The sequence below is a fragment of the Lingula anatina genome, chromosome 1 (assembly GCF_051362555.1).
Source record: "Lingula anatina isolate TDL-2025a chromosome 1, LinAna3.0, whole genome shotgun sequence".
NCBI classification, from domain to species: Eukaryota; Metazoa; Brachiopoda; class Lingulata; order Lingulida; family Lingulidae; genus Lingula; species Lingula anatina.
This window is the reverse complement of record NC_141767.1, coordinates 54853881-54874107: the sequence shown is the minus strand read 5'-3', so window position 1 is coordinate 54874107 and position 20227 is coordinate 54853881. Positions and strand designations below refer to the sequence as shown.

General features: G+C 35.3%; 1 protein-coding gene across 3 annotated transcripts; it reads right to left on the bottom strand.

Moving 5' to 3' along the window:
• Nucleotides 1–313: 313 nt before the first annotated feature.
• On the bottom strand, nt 314–20000 carry LOC106166456 (uncharacterized). 3 transcript variants are annotated; one of them, XM_013545063.2, is made up of 5 exons: nt 19824–20000; nt 10600–11875; nt 3573–6026; nt 3289–3321; nt 314–2967 (listed from the first exon to the last, which is right to left on the bottom strand). In XM_013545063.2, the coding sequence occupies exons 1-5, from the start codon at nt 19959–19961 to the stop codon at nt 2930–2932; spliced, it is 3939 nt and encodes a 1312-aa protein (XP_013400517.2). In that variant the 5' UTR covers nt 19962–20000; the 3' UTR covers nt 314–2929. The 3 variants fall into 3 exon arrangements, with proteins under 3 accessions (XP_013400517.2, XP_013400599.2, XP_086855080.1); XM_013545145.2 differs by lacking the exon at nt 19824–20000 and adding an exon at nt 14439–14709; XM_086998954.1 differs by lacking the exon at nt 19824–20000 and adding an exon at nt 13671–13691.
• Nucleotides 20001–20227: the final 227 nt, after the last annotated feature.

Here is a 20227-nt window from a genome sequence, read left to right as displayed (position 1 = left end):
TACCATCTCTACAATCCTTTAATACTGAAAATGTGACTATCCTGTCTCACATATTAGGTTTTGGTCTTTTTCACAGGATCATTAATATTCCAAGTCATTCACTTTCAGACAAGTAGACACAGTTATTTTGAGAAACACTTGGACCACTTGGACACATTATAAACCTATCAAAGGGGTGAAAATAATTTTGTACAGGTTTTGGAGAGAGCTCAAGCTGCATAATTTGATTTCATGTTAGTTTATGAAACTCTTCATGCACATGTGTGGTACCAAGAGGACTGTTTCACAAAGAAATGAAGGGAAAAAACACAAGTTTGCATTTGTAGCATCAGTCATTTATTCATAACTGAACCAACAGTGACACAAGGTCAACACTTTTTAATAATTTTTCCATAATGCAAATTGAGCCATGTTTAATTTTTACTTTTAATAATGTACCTCTTTAATTTTCTTTCTGATAAATCAAATCAATGTTCTACAAATGTATAATTATTATCAAGCACACACATACATAAGCCAAATTGGGAGGGAACAGACAGCAATGTTTATAATATTAATGAGCCAAGGAAGGGTATTTGCTATAACTTTATAATTACAAATTAACATATAACAATATTGAAGGATATAAAGTATCAATTTTGCTGCCGTTTCCAGCTTTCAAATAAAAAGTAAAAATTGTGCTGCCATGTCGTGGCACAGAACCAATTGCACTTCCCAAATATGATACTTCCTTGAATACTATATCTGTACTAACTTCTATGGTCAGGACATACTAGCCCTCCTTGGCTCAACATAAGGATCTACTCTATCCAGGTGTTCTAATATATTGAATAACTGTGTGAAAATGAATGAAAAAGTAAATGGTTTTTTTATAGATAAAAAAATAATTAAAATGGTTTTTTTAAATGTTGTTGTATGTAGTTTTAACTTTTATTTCTTAAAAAATGCAGAAAGAACTAAGTTCTTGTTAATATGGCAAAAATAAGAGTAAAATTAATATTACTATTTTAACCTCGAGTCCATTTATTTTCACACATACCCAATAGTTTTACACAACTGTCATAAAGATTGTCTACAATACAACCAGTAACCATAAATTGCCCAGCATCTTTCAGGTATTGTATACGTGCAAAAAGAATTGTCTGTGTCTACCAAACTTTTGTTGGTTGCTACACAAGATTCTGCCATTGTGCATACAGAACATTAACAAAGAACCTGTAGCATGGCTGTGCACCAGGTACTTTATAAGTGTGTTAGATGTGCCAAGATGTCAGCACAACAATAAGCTAGCTATCATTGTAACAGGCCCAGTCAACAAAAATCAACATCTTTTTTTAATGCAATTTATCCTTGTTGAAGGAAAAGTGCCATAAGAGGAATATATGGTAGGGATGTAAAAAAAAGAGACAGGAGACGATATCTCATGACCTCTAACAAGGCAGTAACATCATGACAATAGTATAGGTCTCTGTCATAATAACTTAACAAAAAGTACTGACATTACAACTGTTTTAAAACCCTAAGTGCATAGGCATAGAAAGTCACAAAAGGAAGGGCAATGCAAGATCAAAAGTACTTCAGTCTACTTCAAAGAATTGCTAATCTCTATATGTCATCAAGGGTCTACCAAGTGATACCACATTACATTGAAGTAGTTGTGGTAGTTCAAAGTGTAATGCTATCATCACAGTCATATTGCAACAACAATAACATTAACAACATTAGATGCTTGGAAGCAACTTGGCCTTGTTTTAAACAACCAAAATCAGAGACATTAAATACTGCAGTGTTCGCCATCTTTTGATCAGCAAATACACAGAAAAAGCAAAATTTGTTGTTTTTGTAGTATTATAGGTTATGCTGTATCTCTCCAAGCTATCATTCAAGGTAAATTTCAGTTTACCCTCCAACAAACCAATTTTGTCACATCAACAATTTCCCCAGGAAACTTACCCATTGGTAATCCATGTTCTATTACGTACATCACTCCATTTTGTCTTAGGCTCACATTCAAAACCATTCTGATTTGTACCATCGCTTAAAAAACTCTTGTCCACAGTGTCAGAGTAATAGCTGGGTCATACAGATGGACAGTAAAATATTTGGAGGACCAGTGAGTTTTCAATGGCCAATCCGTCACTAAACACTAAATACTTTATAATCCACCACTCTCTATAACTGACATAATAATTCGACTTAATCTAGATCAAAGTAAAATGCATTCCAGTTAGGCCAGCAATCCACAGGTGCAACTTTCCTAATGCAGAGAAAGAGTTAAGATTCAATGTTCATGTTCACCAGTAGTGTATCTAAGCAGAAAACATTATACTATCTATACCTAACACAGACTTAAAATTAAGAATCCAATAGGTGGACTGCAACCTGAAAAATACTGCCCATATGCTTAACCCTTTATAAACTGTGACATTCCCAATAATATCAAGATGCTTCCATATTGTCACTGAGCTGAGGTTTTAATGGGTTCCCATTCCCCATAAAACCCTTAGATATAAGAAAAAAATGAAAGAGCAACTTGGTTGCCACTTTTCCACCAAGTCTCATATTTCTTTTTTTTTTTTTTTCACTTTTTGAAATTAAATTTGTTTTTAGAAAAACATTTTATATATTTCTTATCAATATCATAATAATAATTAATATTGTCAGAAGATACAAAAGAAACTTGAGTCTGTAGATAACCTACAGACAGGAATGGTCATTTGAACAAGCCAAACATCACAGCTCCTCATTGTGTTAGTTGTGCCACAAGACACAATACTCCATTCCAACAGGTCACCTCCTCATCTGAAATCATCTGCTGGCAACTGGTGGAGGATACCCCACAGCAGACACTTACATATTGTGATTTAGTTGTGTTCAGTTTTGTCAACAAGTCCAATGTCCTTTCAGGAAAAAGTACCCATTCTTCTCCTCATTGCCACTGGTCTGAGAAAAACAGATTTTCCACACCTAAAAACAGAAATGATATCCAAATAACACTTTCAAAGCATCTTTCTTCTTGCATCACTTGCTATATAATAAACTGGTTTAACAATAATTTTTTAAAGAACTAGGTCTGTCATTTCAAGCAAAGGTAAAATTTACATCTGAGGTTATGCAAAGTAATTACTAAAGGCTTATTTTCTACTCAAACAGACAGTCAAATGAAAATGAGTTCTGAAAGATGATAGACCATTTATTTCATTGCAAAATATTCCCAAGTTCTCGAAGAGAATATGATAAAATTGTTGAGTAGATAATCTACTTAAAACAGAAAATGGTGAAACTTACCTCTGCTATCCTTGGTAACAAGTCTATCCCATTCTAGAAAAAGATTATGGTTACAAATAATGTTTTTGTCTTCATTTCACTGACCAACATGATATTCATTCAAAAGAAACAGTTGGTATGTGTGAAAATTAAATCATCTCCACAGATTTTTCATATCTATTTTTAATTGAAGATACTTACCACTTTACCTTTAAAAAATTGTCAGAATTAAAATAATTCTCCCTTAGAATTATTCCATGCCATTTATATATCAATGGGAGAACAAGAAGCAAGCCAAAACGTACCTCTGATTAAAAAGCTTGCAGCATCCTCAATACTGAAAGTCCCCAAGAAGTCATTTTCATACATTCCTTTGTGACTAGGTGTGACCATCTTCTTGTTATCAGCTTTGGTGATAGGTGGAAAGTCTTCAGCCAAGAAAGAGGGCTGAGCATTTTTTCCTGCATTGTTCACCTTTCCCCAAGGCATTGCAACACTGACACTCTGAGGCATAGGAACTGGTGCAACCAGTCCATTAAGCTTTGCCTGTGCTTTACCAATGCCACCTTTAACATCATAGCCCCTGTCCATGGTAGGCTCGATGTCACAACTGTCCATGAAACTAATCTCCATGCCTGGCTTGGCTTGCTTATTATTCCCCCCACTGCTGTTTCTTATTATATCAGGGGTAGTGTCCACAGCAGGGATATCCTGAGCTGGCACATTCTCCAGCATGTCTGGCATGTTCTCATCAAAGCCAAATGATATCCCAAGGTTAGAGGTGTCTCCTTCTTTTTTGTCTAAGAAAACAAGAAACTTTGTGTTCTTGGATGATTTCTTAGAGTTCACAGAAGGCATTGTTACTCCAGCGTTTGAAGCTGCAGATATATTCTGAAAATGTTGAGGTTTGCTAGAGTTCATCAGCACTGTATTCTCACTTCTTTTATTACAAGAGACAAGTTCTGGTTTTGGCATTTTTTGTACAGTTTCTGACTTTGAGAACTGCTGTTGTGTTTGACTAGCCAATGGAGCGTTTTGTTTTGGCAAATTCACAGAAGGCACTGCTTTATTGACCTCTGTGGAGGAATTGAAGTTGTTACATGTTCCAAGTTTTCTTTCTGTTTTTGTCACAGCAAGATTACCAACAGGTTTCTCCCCTGAAACTGAAGAAGACGAGGAGTTGAATGTGGCAGAAACCCCGAACTCATCACTCAGTTTTCTCTTTGCTTTTACAACACAAGCATAGCCTGTATTAGATACAGAAGCGTTCTCAGCCTTTTCCAAACTAGTTGGGAGTTCTTGGCTACGAGAAATCACATCATTTTTGCTTTTCAAGTCAGACCCTTCACCACTGCTGCCTATTAAATTATGATCATGATGACTGAATGAATGCCTGCGTTGCTGTTCTGTTTCTGCAGGCTGAGGATGGACTCGAGGTGAAACTTGACTACTGGGATTGGGTTTTGGTGAAGCAGCTATCTTTGCATATGATATTGGCAATGGTTTGACTACATCTGATGGAGCAGTGGATGATTTTATATCCATTGTGTCTGACACAGGAAGTGACTTAACAGATTCTATATCACTGTCATCCTGGTTTGGAAGGGTATCCACATTGCCTGTGGAATTCCTCCTCCCTTCACGACCCATACCATGAGGCAGTGCAGGAAAAGCTGATGGACTCAAGGCTCTGTCAGTCTGTTTCTCTCCAGAAGCCACATGTATAGAGTTTGGAGGTGGTGTTACTGACCTCACAGGTCTCCTCCTCTCTTCAAAACGAGGCTCACGGCGATGTTCAAAGTATGGTGGGGTAAAAACACCAGTTGGGCGTTGTTTCTTTTTCTTATGAATTACAGTCTCAAATTTGTCCTCTTTCACCTGTGGCATATCAATATCTGTGAAAATAAAGTGATCCCTATTTTCCACAGTTGAAAATTGAGCACTGTCCTCTGTGCTTCCAATGGCAGGAGGGTTTTCTTCACTGTCAGCTTCACTGGTTGATACAAGACTTTGCACTAGATATTCTGCTTCAACAGTTTCATAGGAAACTTTTGACTGTGTTTCCTCCTTGGCTACATAATCAAAGTTTTTCTGGTCACTCCCTTCAGGTAAATCTTCAGTGTCACTTTCATTTCCATAGTCCTCAATTTTGTCTTTGTCATTATTACGTAGGTAGCCATTAGGCTCTTCGCCATTGTCACTCCCTGTCTCAGAGCTAGAATGGTCATGTGACTCGGACAAGCTTTTCTTTTTCTCATCTTTTGTCAATGTTTTTCTGGCCTTGTTACTTAAGTTGTTCGGCAACGAATGACTATTGTTCATGCTTGATGTAGTTTTCTTTTTCTTTCCCCCTGAACTCTCGATAAACTCCAACAGTTCATCTACCTGTTTATTGCCTTGATGACCAGGGATTTCTTTTGCATCTATAGCCTTCTCCTCCCGTTCTTTCCTTGCTTGTTTGCGCATCTTTTTCAGATAGTAACTATGGTCCGCTGATGATGATGATGGCATGTCCTCAAGTTCAGAAACAGGCATCTGATTTATTTCATACTCATTTAAATGATGAAGCATTGAGGGAAAGGCACTTCTCTGGTAGGCTCTCACATAATTAGTGCTGGTGCCACTTCTGCGAACTTGAGTAAATGTACGCTGATTGAACCCTACTTGAGACTTGGTTGGGCCAGACGTCTCTGGATTTCCATTCACATCATATGATGCTTTGCCTTTGGAAGTTTCTGAGGAGTCACTGCCTGCATCATCTAGAATTAAAATGGCATATGTGTGACAATAATCTAATTTTCTTTGCATCAGCAGACAAAACATAACACACAAACATGTATAAAAAACAAAAACAAAACAAGCCTTCATACGATCCAAAGTTTGAGCAAAATCACAGTACTGCGACTACAGCATCAATATGCTTAATAAATATGTGTTAATATTAATAACTCAGTTTCCTTCCTGTCTGAAAGTATGAGTGTTGTACAGACAATTTCAGGCAGCATGCACCACCTGAGTCTACATATCAGTAAGGATTCAGACTTAATCCAACACATCCTCAGCAATTGATTACCTGTAATTATGCAGAATAACATTCACAATGCATTTCAATTTGGAGGAAATCCTGTTTATGTACAGTTTGCTCTTCATTAATTCTACAGAAGATAATGAAAACCTGAGACCTGTGTTTCAAATAAAAAAGAACCACAGGCTTAACAGGTAGGGTAATAGAAGAATAGGTGAGGCATATATATGCTTCATAGGCAGCAAGCAAGGCAAACGCAAATAAAAAATAAAGATTCCATTACTTACTGCCTTAAAGTTAGCCTCCATATTTCAGTGTGAGTGCAGACATGAATAGCAAGTAATTCTACAAATGTAGTGCTACCCCACACATGAAATAATCTCCATACTTGCCAAACATGGTGCAAAGTGCCCACCTTACACCTTAATGTTTGAATCACCTTCACAGAAACCTATTGAATTAATCATGAAAAATGCTCTGTTTATGCTTAACATTGGCTTATTCAATGTGATTTATAACCATGTTGTACTTTTCAACTTTACAAGATACCCCAGTGAGGCATCAAAATTCACTGAACAAAAGAAAAAAATCATGGACCTTTGGTTGCCAAATATTTTATCAACTCACTTACAAGCAGTAAGGAGCATGAAAGTGATGCAAGTATCATCTATTATTTTTTTAGGTCTAACAAACAAATCTCTGTGCGAGTTTTGAACACCTTATATGCGTAGTATCTATAAAAATTTGTCTGGCACAAGCTAAAGCAACCAGAAATTCAGTTGTGACAGTACAATATATGTTTTTTTCTGCTCCAATAACCTAGTTCAGTGTCACCTCTGTAAAGAGAACCATACTGAAACTCCATAGCTCATGGCAAGGAGAGCATTGAGTTTAGCCTCAGCATTTAATGGTATTCCAAGAACAATGTTCTTACAGACAGAATGTAAAGCCCTATTGACTCATGTTCAGGAATAAAGTATGTCAAAATCAAAAGGATACAATTAAAAACCTGTCTTCAAAGTATTTTGTAAGGTGCAGTGCTATCAGACATTGGGAGATCAATAGAATTACCTTTATATCAGTTCCAATGCTATTTACAACCAAAAGATTTTGAAGGTTATAGGCACACTGGCTTTTTAGCAAAAAGGGTTACTGGGCCTGCCATTTCAGCCTAAATAAGACACCACAAGCTATCTTCATCCAAGTCATCCTCAATCTTTCTAACACATATGCAGAAGTAGCTAGCTGTTCTCATAGCAGCTGTGTAGTTTTTTTGTTTCTATACTTATCAAGAAGTCTGTCAAAGAAAAAAATAATAATTCACCCAATCCAACATATTATAGTATTTGTTGAATATGTGCTCAAAATGAAATACCTTATCCTACCTCGTTTTTTCAACCCTGTATATCGACTCCTCCTCGAAAGGCAGCCATACCAAAACCGGCTGGCTACAGTAGGTCAGGCAAAGTAAAAGCAGCAAACAAGCAGACCTACATCTACTAGCAATGCTAGGGTGCCAAAAATAACTAGCTATGGAATTCCACAACAGCTGCATTTACTGTACTCAATATCTACCTGGAGAATTATACCTCCATGTAAGTAGCAAGCCTCCCCTTCATTTGGCCAAGGCTCCACCTGACAGACTGAAGGTCATATTATGACATCACACTTATGAATAAACATGATACATCATACAGAACCAATGCAGATATTGAACACAGTCAACCCAGAAATAAATCTGACATAATATATTCTTCTTAAACAGAACTGCTCAATGAAATAAAAAATGCACTACTGATCCAAATTACCCAAGAGGTAACTTGACATGTATTTCCAAAATTAAAGCACAGGTTGTAAGCATGCATATACTAGTAATGCCTTTGTCTGATTTTTAAGCCCATTTTGAGAAGGCAGGTCCATGAGAACCTTAAGCATTATGCAGAAGAGAACAACCTAGCTCTTGGTGCACCTTCCAGATAACAATAAATAGCTCATGTGCTCAAGCTAGTATTTTAATTGTTTGCTGATTGCTAATGGAGAACTTGTTATTGCTTAAGACAAAGGAACAACTTCATTCAAACAGATTTTGATCACAATTTCTATATCTATCGTTTTTCTCTCAATATTGTAACTCAGCAGAAAAAAATATCCAAACAATTTTTGGGCGAATAATTAAATTTCTACCTGGACAATCAAAAGTAATTACCATCTCTTGCCATTATGAAAACAAAATCTCCCAATGGTTTCCCATGCAACAAAAGCTGTTGAATGCTGTAAAAATGATTCTTTCAAGTCATATATGTGTAATGTAACCCACTGTTAATATCTAGTTTTTCTGATCTGGAAAAACCATTCCTCAAGAAAATATTTGGTAATTGTTCTAAGGGCTAATGCCCAATAAATCTAGTGTTCTACATAGATCGATCCAATGGTGCGGGACTCTTGCTGAATGCAATCAGATTAACTGATTAACATGCCTCCTCTTGGGATTGAGTAGAATACATAAAAGATGTTGATTATACCAGTAAATTGTTAACAAGAGAAGGTGCATTTATCTGTTTACCCTATTATAATCAGTGAGAGTCCTCACAGATTTGGATTGATCTACATAGAATTATAGTTCCATTGGGAATGAGCCCTAAGGTGTAACACTCATTGTGTTTTTCAAACATTGAAATATCTTAGAGTTATCCAAGTTTTCATTTTCTTTTTTCTCACACCAAATACACTAGTTTCTATGTTATAGGCAAATTGGTACAATTTATGCACAAGGAGCAATATTACTTATCCAATCAGAGCTCCACTATATTACACAAGTGTTCAGTTGATAATGGCTTGGGAAGGCAGGTGATAATCACAACTGTTACCAACTTGTCAGTAGTATCATTACCAGATCCATATTCTTCTGTTGCAACAAAAACATATTAAGGCTTACAAATTAAGAGCTAGACAATGAAAACGAGAAATAGTGGTCATGACCTACATGTAGAAAATGATATTATCCTTGATAAGATGAGAATTTCCATAGATCAACATGTATATGAGTTTTTAGATTCTAAAAATAGATGCAAGCAAGCCAATAAATTTCTCAGCCAAAATATGTCATAGATTTCTTCTGAGAAGCAAAGTTTCAATTAAGAAAAGATAATTCAATACATCTGAAACAACTTGTATCAATATTCCACAAGTGAAGTGAGATGGCTCCAACTGCTTGGAGAGCTACATACATTTATTGAATCACATCACTTACTGACAACAAATGCCATTACTCACTAACCTGCCTGCAATCTGCAACAAGTATTATTGTAATTTCTCAAACGCATCTTAAAGGGTAAAGGATGACAATCCTTCATACATCAAAGCAAACTCACATAGGAATAATTTTGGGATTATTTTTAAGTCTTTTGAGCTTTGGTATTAAAATATTTATGAAAGGCTCAATATAAGATCGAGTTTTTCAGTCAAATAGCTGGACACTCTTAGCTTATTATTTAGCCAAGTCTATGAGTGATTCCACAAAAATGAATAAAATAATTAACATCTTCCAATGTCTAATTATGATACCTTTAGCATTTCACCAAAATGTACTATGCTAAAGTGAAACCAGAATACTTGGCAAGCTTCTTTCCTTTATATTCATTTCACTTATATTTTTATTTATTTCTTCTAGCAAGGCAAGTTCAGTGCAGTTCATGGTGAAAAGTTGGTCAAAGGTCAAATTCAAGGTCACAGGGAGACTGTCAATATGTGAGCTGCTATTAAAGTTCAGTACTATGGGCATATTTCTGCCAGGTTTGGAGATATAAGGGACTGAATTTTGCAAGTTCATGGTGAAAAGTAGGTCAAAGGTCAATTTTAAGGTCACAATAAGATTGTCAGTATATATTCCTATTCATGTTCAGTAGTAACTATGGGCCTATCTATGCCAGTTTTGGAGACATAAGGGACAGAAAAGTTCAGTTCATGGTGTAAAGTAGGTCAAAGGTTAATTTTAAGGTCACAATTAGATTGCCAATATATGATTTCCTACTCATGTTCAATAGTAACTATGGGCGCATCTAATTTTGGAGTATTTTTATTTTCACCACTGAATGTTGCACTGTTTTATTTTTTGATATAGCTCTTAAATATGTTAACAAAGTTTTTTAAAAATATTTTTAAAAATTCATAATCTATAGGTGCAGTTACGGACATACAGTACTAAACCCAACAACTATTTTTCTTCTGCTAATGATAAAACTACCAAAAACTACTATTTTTAATAACCAATAGACACTCAAAGATAAAAAACATACTTGTATCATTACCTTTGGTCGTTTTCTTTTTCTTCTTCTTTTTCTTGTTATTTTCATCTCCAGATTTACCCGTTTCTTCAACCTTCTTCAAAAGTGGCTCACTCTCTGGTAAGTCTGGGATGTCTGTGTCAGTTTTGGAGGAGATAAGGCCACTTACAGACTGCCCCAATTCCATCATGGATACAGGGTCACCAAATGGGGGCTGATCTTTAGGCCTGGATGTCTCAGTCTTTTCTATTCTGACAGAGTCACTGGATTTATTATTTAGAGATCCACAGGTTCTTCCTCCTGCTCCGAAGAAATTAATGCTGCTATCCACAGCTGAAGTAGGTTTGTTGGAAAAGCTACCATATTTTGTACTGTTTGGGAACATTATCTTTAAGTCTTTGCTGTCCTTTTTGTACCTATCACTGCTGACTTCTAGTGAGCGTAACGTCACATCTTCTCCAGAGTCATCCAGGTCTTCCTCCTCCATGCGGGTGTATGGTACTTTACTGTCATTTCCATACAGACGCTGGTGGACTGCAACATTGTCCATGAGTTTTCTGTCATCATCATCATTGTACCCTGAAGATTTACTACTACTACTATGAGAAGCAGTGATTTGAGCAGTGGAAGAAGATATCCTGAATGTGGTCATTTCGGTGCCCTCACTCTGATTAGCCTCCTGTATGGAGGAGACACTACGAGGAGAATCGGAGTCTGTCACTGTGCCTTCTGAGTCCACAGAGACAGCTTCATCATAAGCCTTGTTGTGAGCTACCTCTATTTTGGAATTAGAGGATTTGGCAGTTGTGTAGGATTTAACACTGTTGATTGGATAATAGTCAAACACTCCTCTGGATTCTGAATCACTTCCATCATTAGAGGGACTATTAATTGTCCCTTTACTGCTGGAGTTGAATATTCCAGAGTCATCCCCCATGCTTCGCTCCTCACTGACACTGCCTGTGTCAGAACCACTAGCAAAATGCCTAGAGGTGCGAGAGAGTGACTCCAAACTAGGCTTAGGCTTGGGAGAACCACTATCTTCATCATCATCTATATACTTTAAATCATCTGCTAGAGAGTCCAAGGTAGCTGTCTTTGTACCAGAGGTGCTGGACATCTTGTTCTTCAAGCTAGTACCTGTTTCTTTTGCTGAACTGTCATTCACTTCAGTGGAGCTCTTACAACTGTTGGGTTTTGATCGAGCTAAACTGAATTCCCTGGTGTTAACAGTAAGATCACTGAAGTCCTCTTCCGTCAGTTCAAAGAAGCCTCTTGCCTGCTCTTTTACAGCTTCAAGCTAAAAAAATAGTTCATACATGCATTAACAATATGTACACATCTCATGAAAGGTATAACAATTTTAAGAAATTGAAACGTATATCAATCAATATTTTGGAAATGGTTTAATTGATAATGCTGACATTTTCATGTAAATGGTTAAAACAAAACCATGCTGACTTTACACTAGAATATTAATAGTCTAACAGCATAAAACTGATTTCAAGACAAAATATTTTACATGACTAGTGACTATCCATTGATTCATTAAATATCATTTATGTCTGAATGACTTATATTCATTTACAAAGGCATTAAAATTAGGTATAATATTGTTTCTTATTCTTCTACCCCTCTGCTATTCAAAAGTGACACACAAAACAATTACTTATCACCAAGCAGATTCTGGCAAATTCTTCCATACAATCTGGTCTTAAATCTAATTACACATCTAACAATTTTAACTACCTGGCACAGATTTTAGACGACATGCCAAGGTTTTCCAAGCCTCAGTGTTATTCCACAGTTATCTAGTTTAGAGCCCCTCTGTGTAAGAAAATCTGCATTTAAACATGCATAATGAACTGGTATGGAAATCTATAACTATCAACACGATTTCATAGCTGGAGATAAAAATACTATTATTGGGCTGCAGTGCACATGAACATAAAAATTTCATTGCTCTACCTGCTGGTGCCAGATGCACATGAATTTGATTAACATTGAAGCTATAGAACCTAGAGCTATGCTGATTTGTGTTGCTAACCCACCAAATCATATTCTAAAAAGGCCATCTTGGAAAACACTGGTTTTAATGTTCTATGAAATTAATCAAAACAATTCATAACACAAGGAGATGACAGGCTGACACCAGAAGGTCATATGATCAAGAAGAATTGGGAACAGGTGCTCTCTTTCATAAAATTAGGCATGCAGTGACCTTGCAAATTTCAGAGCACATTATAATTTGTTGTTTTATATATATATATATAATTATTTTTCATAAACTTGTTTTTATATACAACAACTCATTAAGCTTATTGTGTTCTAGGTCATTATCTACATTTGTTACTATCAGAAAGTGCTATCCCTTTTTGATGGTAGTAAACCTGACGGTTAACTGTTCTGCATGAATATAAATAATAATAGTAATAATGTGTATTTTCAACTAAAAATAGTTTGATAGTACAAAAAGTTATATAAAAGGTAGTTTAGTGCAAATTAAATAAAATTGAATGATAATTAATTTAAGTGTTTAAATGATAAACGATATTTGGTCCAATGAGTATGTTTTAATTATATTAAGAGTCCTAGTTTAAATCATATTTAAAGTCCACTTATATTTTTAAAAGTATGCAATGCACATGGTATGAATGACTTTAAAGACCTGACAGTTTTTCATTTCGGGGCAGTGCACTTTTTAGTCTGTAAAATATACATTGTGTATATACAATATAGCACTACCAGAGCGTATGAATGTTAGTGCTAGGTATCACTTTGTTGATGCTAATTAAATAATTGTACAGTGTTGGTTTATTTGTGGGTTTGGTAATTAATATGGTATTAGTGCTAAAAGATCTATGGGTAGTGTTCATAAATGCCTAATCCGCTCATAAGGTCTGAAAATAAGAATAAATTTATACTGGATTGCAATCAAACTGTGAAACATCTGCTTACTAGAGTAAAAACTAAATATCTTCAATAGACAAATTACAACAATACAGTATAAACTGTATTACATGTTCTGTTGCTATTTTTAATGGAGGCATTTCAGCCAGTATACATAGAAAGGGAATACAAATGACATTACATACTTGCATACTAAATGTCCTTATCCATCCATGAATACAAGGACTACAAAAAGAAAGATAACCATTATTTAGCTAGTCATTTTATAGGATACCATCATACACCATATAAGGGCAAAGCAGTGTTTGCTCAACATAACACAATGCTATCTATTTACACTTGTCCTATTGATTCAGTACCATACATGATAACCAGTTTATGCCCACTTTACTCTTTGACCTAGTTCTCCACACAGGTAAATCATCAGAGACAGCAGCCAAGAGCTTATCACTACACAAGGTCACACATGAGAGAAATTTTATTCATAATACTAAGTTTAAAATCCAATGGCCATGTGGTGGTGAGTCAATATGTATGACTTGCCAACTGGAACATTCGAAAACACACTAGTTCCCTCCCCTTCAGTGCATGCCAACATCACTGCATAATATGGCAAATAACAACCCACACACTATGTCTAGTTTATATTTAACTTTTAGTCCACTATCGACATAACTTTGGCACCTGCTACTTGCCAATGTTTTTCCTAACCTTACTATGCCAGTGCTTAAAAACAACAGGCAAGAAACTGTTATGCCTATGGGTTGAGCAAATGTGCTGTATTCTCTATAGCCAGTGTGTCCCCTACCTCACACAAACACACAATAAGCCATATCAGCTCAGCAATACAATATGCATACATTAACCTAAAGACTAGACAGTGAGTAGGAAAACATGTTGAGAAATCTATCTTCTTCATCTATGCTAGACCCCTTGGGGACTGCCTGGTTTACCTGTGGATATTGGTAGTGTGCTGTCTTGATCACTCCACCTCTCCCCTCCCACTTTATCTGAGCCCAATGTACAACAGTCTAGACACTATACTATAGGTCAACATGGCTGCCAAGGACAAACCACTGGAGACACCTGGTGGCTGCAAAAGGGGGATGGGCTTGGAGAAGACATCTAGCACAATATAACTGCATGTCTTCTTATTGATTATTTTATGTTGTCTTACTGAACAGATTATGCAATATAGGAAAAGCTTAAAATTACAGGGCAATTCTACATGTAATCTACAATACATAATTGAATAAATACAGAGAGAGCAACATTTCAATATCTTTGTGTAGCTTCCACATTTTTATATGCATTTTTCATATATATATATATATATATATATATATATATATATATATATATATATATATATATATATATATATATATTTGCAAATTTTAAAACAAGAATTATAAATGCCCACCACTTTTCTGTCTTGTTTTTATACATAATCAAATTTGTTTTAGTGCATTCTGCCTACTCTAACCTTATAACAACTGAATTAAAATACTAGTATAGCATCTCCCAGCCACCTTAATATGTTTAAATGTTATTTTATACATCGTTCATTCTGGAAAATACAACACCAGTTTTGTTCTAAGCCTCATTCAGATTCACACATCGTACTAACTGTGTCTGTCCAACTCTGCAGGGATTCTCACTAAGTCCAATTAGTAAAATCAGCTAAAATGCAGTAAGGGGGTAACTAAAAATCATGTGCTGATTAACCTGATATGTAATGCTTCTGTCTTAATAGGTTTACAGACGAAGATAAACAGATGAGAAAAATAGATGGCAGTGATGACACACCACTGATGCATTCAATAATGCTTCCATCTGCCAAAAGTATACAGCAAGAAAAAATGTCAAATGGGTCAACATTTATGTTTTTGGATATAAGTGTGAAGATAAGTATAATTTCAAAAGCAGTTTTTTTAATATACATTATACTCTCAACTTAAAGTGGCTCAGTCAAATGAAAAAGAGCTCTGCAAAAAGGATAAACTCGTGACATCATAGTTCTGGCAAGAGAAAGTCCATCACTTAGATTTACCCTTCAAAAAAATCAACAATTTCAAGATATCGACAAAAACCTGAAGTAGGTGTTTTTCACTGTATTTACCAGCATGCCTTACGCAAGCAATCATGTTGTCAAAGAAGCATTGGATAAAGTATAAAACCTGGCATTTACTTTTTTCATGTTTTAATGTATAAAAATGTGTACAGTACACTTTGTTTTCACTTACAATTCAAGTTCAGAAATATACTACTTCATCTGTCTTATTACAAAGTTTAAATTTTGATTACTGAAACTTTTATAATCTGCATGGTTATTTTTTAACTTTTGCATGAGCTACAAGTCTTTCTCATTGGAAAATCATCCAGCAGCTTCCCAAATACAACTGAGTGGCATCATGAAGCACCTCCAGGTATTGTCAGGACCTTGAAGACATAAACTTCACAGTGTGCACCAATTTTGAGGCAATCTATTTCAAAATCTGTGCAACATTTAGATTTAAAATTTAGTACATTAATTCTTTAAATGATATTGCACTTGCGTGCAAAATAAGCTATCATACTACTTTTTCTATAATGCCAATTCAAATTTGGAAATATGCCCCTTTTTGTCAATTTCTTGAAGGGTTTGTCTACTATTGGCTTGGTATTTTTCAAAAGATATATTGCGCATTTTAGTTTGACAGAAGTTTCACCCTCAGCTCTTATAATATTTGAATGGGCTTGAAGTTAATTGTAAAACATCAAATATTGGTTGAGAGAATTCCCAAACCAGTTTACTTGAATGGCAATAAGATTGCACAAAGTCACCATAAACCCTCATTTAGAAAAATATTGAAAATCAAAGACTTATACACCCAAACCCAATATAGAGGTGCGTTTCACATGCTGAAGTGTCCAAAAATAAAATTGAATGAATTCAAAAATGTATAAATTTTTTTAAAACATGGGTATAGAACAAAAATCCACGACTGTCTCAACTTGAATTCAAATTTTAATTTTTACCATGTCTTTACATTACGCAAAGAGCCTTAAATGGTAACATATGTTCCAGAAATGTATGATAATGTATGTTCCAGGTCATTTAATTTTAATTTTTATACCGTCTTTCGGTATACTTTGTAGACAGTGATTCCGTCATGGTTAATTATACATGACCTAAGGATGTTTTTATAAATATTTAAACAAGGGGCTTCAGTGTTCATTCTAGGATGCGCCCTTGCGTCATTGACGCAGAAAAAATGTGGTTGACGCAATTCGTAGAGTGAGCTGCGCCAACAAAATTCAAGAGAATTAACAGCGGCGCATTTTTGTGTTCTAAACGCGCCCTCCAATTCAGCAAATTCACGGCCGAAGTTTGATTGTTTACTCGACTTCTCTTGACATCAAGATCTAATGTTAAACGTAACGAAGATATTCTTTACTCATCGCAGTTTTAACAAAGATCTTAATTTATGCTGACGTCATGCGCTTTATGCAAATCAGTGGCGATCGCCCCTCCTTTTCTGAATCCCTGATAGGCTGAGATTAATTGTCCTTGTAGGTCAATTTTGATCAACCCGTACATTGTGCATGCTGGCGGAGAAAAAGCAAAATGGTATTTTGAGTTTTTTAAAGAAAATCGATCCCGAAGATCACTCTAAAACGGCTCAGAACAGTAGCGACGGAGATGATCATGATCATGCACAGCAGACATTCCCACCAGAAAAGAGAACTAAAGTTTGTGCAGCCGTCACGACTGCTGATACCACGTCGAATAGCAATGCAACTCAAGGTCGTTTCAAAAATGTTGGAGAAATACTTACAAGCAGGCTTACAAGTGGCTTGTGCACGACGATAACGCAAACTTGGTGTATTGCAGCTTATGCATTGAAGGACAATATCTTCTTTCAAGGGACTAATAAATTTCGAACGAGTACCCTTAGATCTATGCGACGTCCGCTGCCATGCAAGAAACGTCGGAAGCAGCTCAAGCTAAACAGGCTTTTTGCAGAGCTTTAGAAGGTAAGATATTATTTTTTGTCAATATTTATTTATAACACAGAGCAATAGACACCAAAGTGATTATCGTGACGGTCCCGGACCCACGTGTTGTAAATATATTTGTGCAGTTTGAGGAACTCTTGACAGTGCATTCTGGGATATCGCAATGCTGAATAACTATGTAAACAATGTGTTTGCTGCGTCGCATTGACATAGGGCGTCAAGCTCATGTCATTTCCCTGAACCTTATTTTTTGTATATATAGGTAAAAAATTTTCACATTCATTTTTCATAATTTTATTGTGTTGAGAGATTTGGTCTCAGTTCATGGCGATTAAGGGAAAAATAAAGTGAGGGATAGTGTGCTGGAGTATTCTTTGTGGATACCTTCAACACTACTTAACATTTTATGCAGGTTTTTATGCCCAAATTCAAATTTAATTGTAACTTTTATAACTTTTCTAGGTAAAGATGGAGCAATCATGGCAGTGGTGAAATCAGTTTACTGGATTGTTTAAGAGGGCATTGCAATTCACAAGTTTGGAACTTCCGAAGGACTTAAACGTTGGCTGGTATACCTGGCAGCTAAATTGAAGAATTTCTCCTGAAAGTGGGGAAAAGGTCATCGTAAATTCTCCAGGGACCACCTTGTGACTTGTGCTAATTATGAGAAACAGTGCAAGGCAATACAGTGTCAATTCATTGACAATCTCATTAACAACAAAAAGGAACAATTCTTAAAGTGATTTTTAGTAAGACCTATGTCTCTGCTGTCGAAATATGTGTGATATCATTCTCAATCTGGTAGCTTTTTATCAACAAATTATATATCATTATCAGGTATGAGACAATTAATTTCATAAGTCATGAATGCATGCCAGTTAGTTAAGGGTCATTGATAATGGGACAGTGGACAGAAGAAGTAAAATTAAATGGAATTTTCATAAATTGAATCAAAAATGGGTTTAAAATGTTGTTATAGTAAGAACTTGGTTATTGGTGAATAAATCGTGAACATATTTTAGTGTTATCTTATACTTGTTTACAAAAATTGGAGCGTCAACTCAAGGGTTTTGTTTTAGAAAATTGGGGTTACTTATTGAATGTGATCACCTATAAGTAAAAATATTTTTATAATAAATTTTTTTCATCTCTGAACATAAATACCAGTAAAACAACATGCGTTACATATTATAATTTCACGATTTGAACAAGGGCCCACTTTAAAATGTAATGACCCACTCTTTTTAATGTTGGGGGCCCTTTGTCCCACATTGAAACATTCCTAGAATGAACACTGGGGCTTTGTGTCATGGCTAATACTAGGTAACGTATGTTCCCCAGAAAAATTGTCAAAAAGTTAATTTTGTTCAAGTACTTGGTGCAATAGAAAACAATGTTTTCTGTTGCTGACCAAAAAATATATTGTGATTCCATGATAGTTTGACATTCCTGATATATTATTTGGATCACAAGGGAAAATAATTTATTTAATGCTTATTTTACTGTTGGTAGGGTGTATTTTCCCATTTTTTAAATATTCAGTGACAAGCCAACTAAAGTCGCTCAAAAACAATGAACTGCTCTATACAGAAGTTTATTATAATTTTTTACAACATTATACTTGTAGGAGATAAATCAAAGACCAAAACCAGTGATGATTGAATTTTCAAAGTGGGTAAAACATTTCACAGTTGGACATTTTGCATTTGTGACAGTAACGTATGTTCCTTTTTGGGGATATACGATGAAATATTTTTGGATGAAATATTTTTGATTATTCATGGTTCCAGGAGAGTTAAACTTTGATACAAAACTTCTTCATGTGGGACCCTAAAATAATCAAACATAGTTTGCAATCTGTGCACTAAATTATTTTTAAGAGCATGCCTGTGACATCAATTGCACCTCTATATTGGGTTTGGGTGATAGTGTGGAGGAATATACTATGGCATTCTTTTTTAGAGTGGATGCAGAACTTTCAAAACTATTTGCACCTTATTTATAATTTAGCCCAACACAGTTAATAAAAACTGAAAAATGAAGAGCAACCGCTGAAGGATCATTAGACCAAAACTTGAGCAGAAATTAAATTACTCAGAAGAGTAGATGTTAAAAACACTTCAAACGTAAATTGATTAACGATTTGGAGTAGATAATTAATGCCTTCATCTCATATTATGATAAAATATCTTTTGATTTTAAGTTAACTAATTTCTTAACGTTAAGCCAGGCATCTAAGTTGCCTGAGAGTCTGTCGTCTGAACTCAAATGTCAAGTCACCGTCCAAGCTGAAATTTGTAGTCTCAATATTAAGATACGCAATGAACCCCTCTCACCTGCTCCGGTGATTTTGTCTCTTGTAAAATGCGTTCATAAACTTTGAAAAACTGTTCAGGGTCTTCGTTTCGCAATGCTGAACCTAAAAGAAACGAATATCTGCGTGATTCCTCAGCCTCTTCAGCATATGCATCCATGTTCGCAAGCGGCCATTTTGTTGTCAAGATGGAGTACTACTAGTGAAAAGAACATATGGGATACCTGTTAAGTGGAACGAGAAATATAAACATACCAAAATTTCAAACGAAACGTATTTACACTCACAAAACTTAGAAAATTAAGATGAATAAAAAAATAAAATGAAGCTATTTATTTACCCCAATCTTAAGAATAAAGATAAATGCAAATAGATCTACATTGAATTCTGTTTTCTCAACTAACACAATTTCAAATTGTAATTTCT

What these genes read in the sequence shown, in the direction of transcription:
- LOC106166456 (XM_013545063.2), bottom strand. Translation starts at nt 19,961, where the DNA reads ATGGATGCATATGCTGAAGAGGCTGAGGAATCACGCAGATATTCGTTT. An exon ending in TGCAAGCTTTTTAATCAGAG is followed by an intron (nt 3,322 to 3,572) that starts GTACGTTTTGGC and finishes ATCTTTTTCTAG; the next exon opens with AATGGGATAGACTTGTTACC. An exon ending in TGTTACCAAGGATAGCAGAG is followed by an intron (nt 2,968 to 3,288) that starts GTAAGTTTCACC and finishes TTCTGTTTTTAG; the next exon opens with GTGTGGAAAATCTGTTTTTC.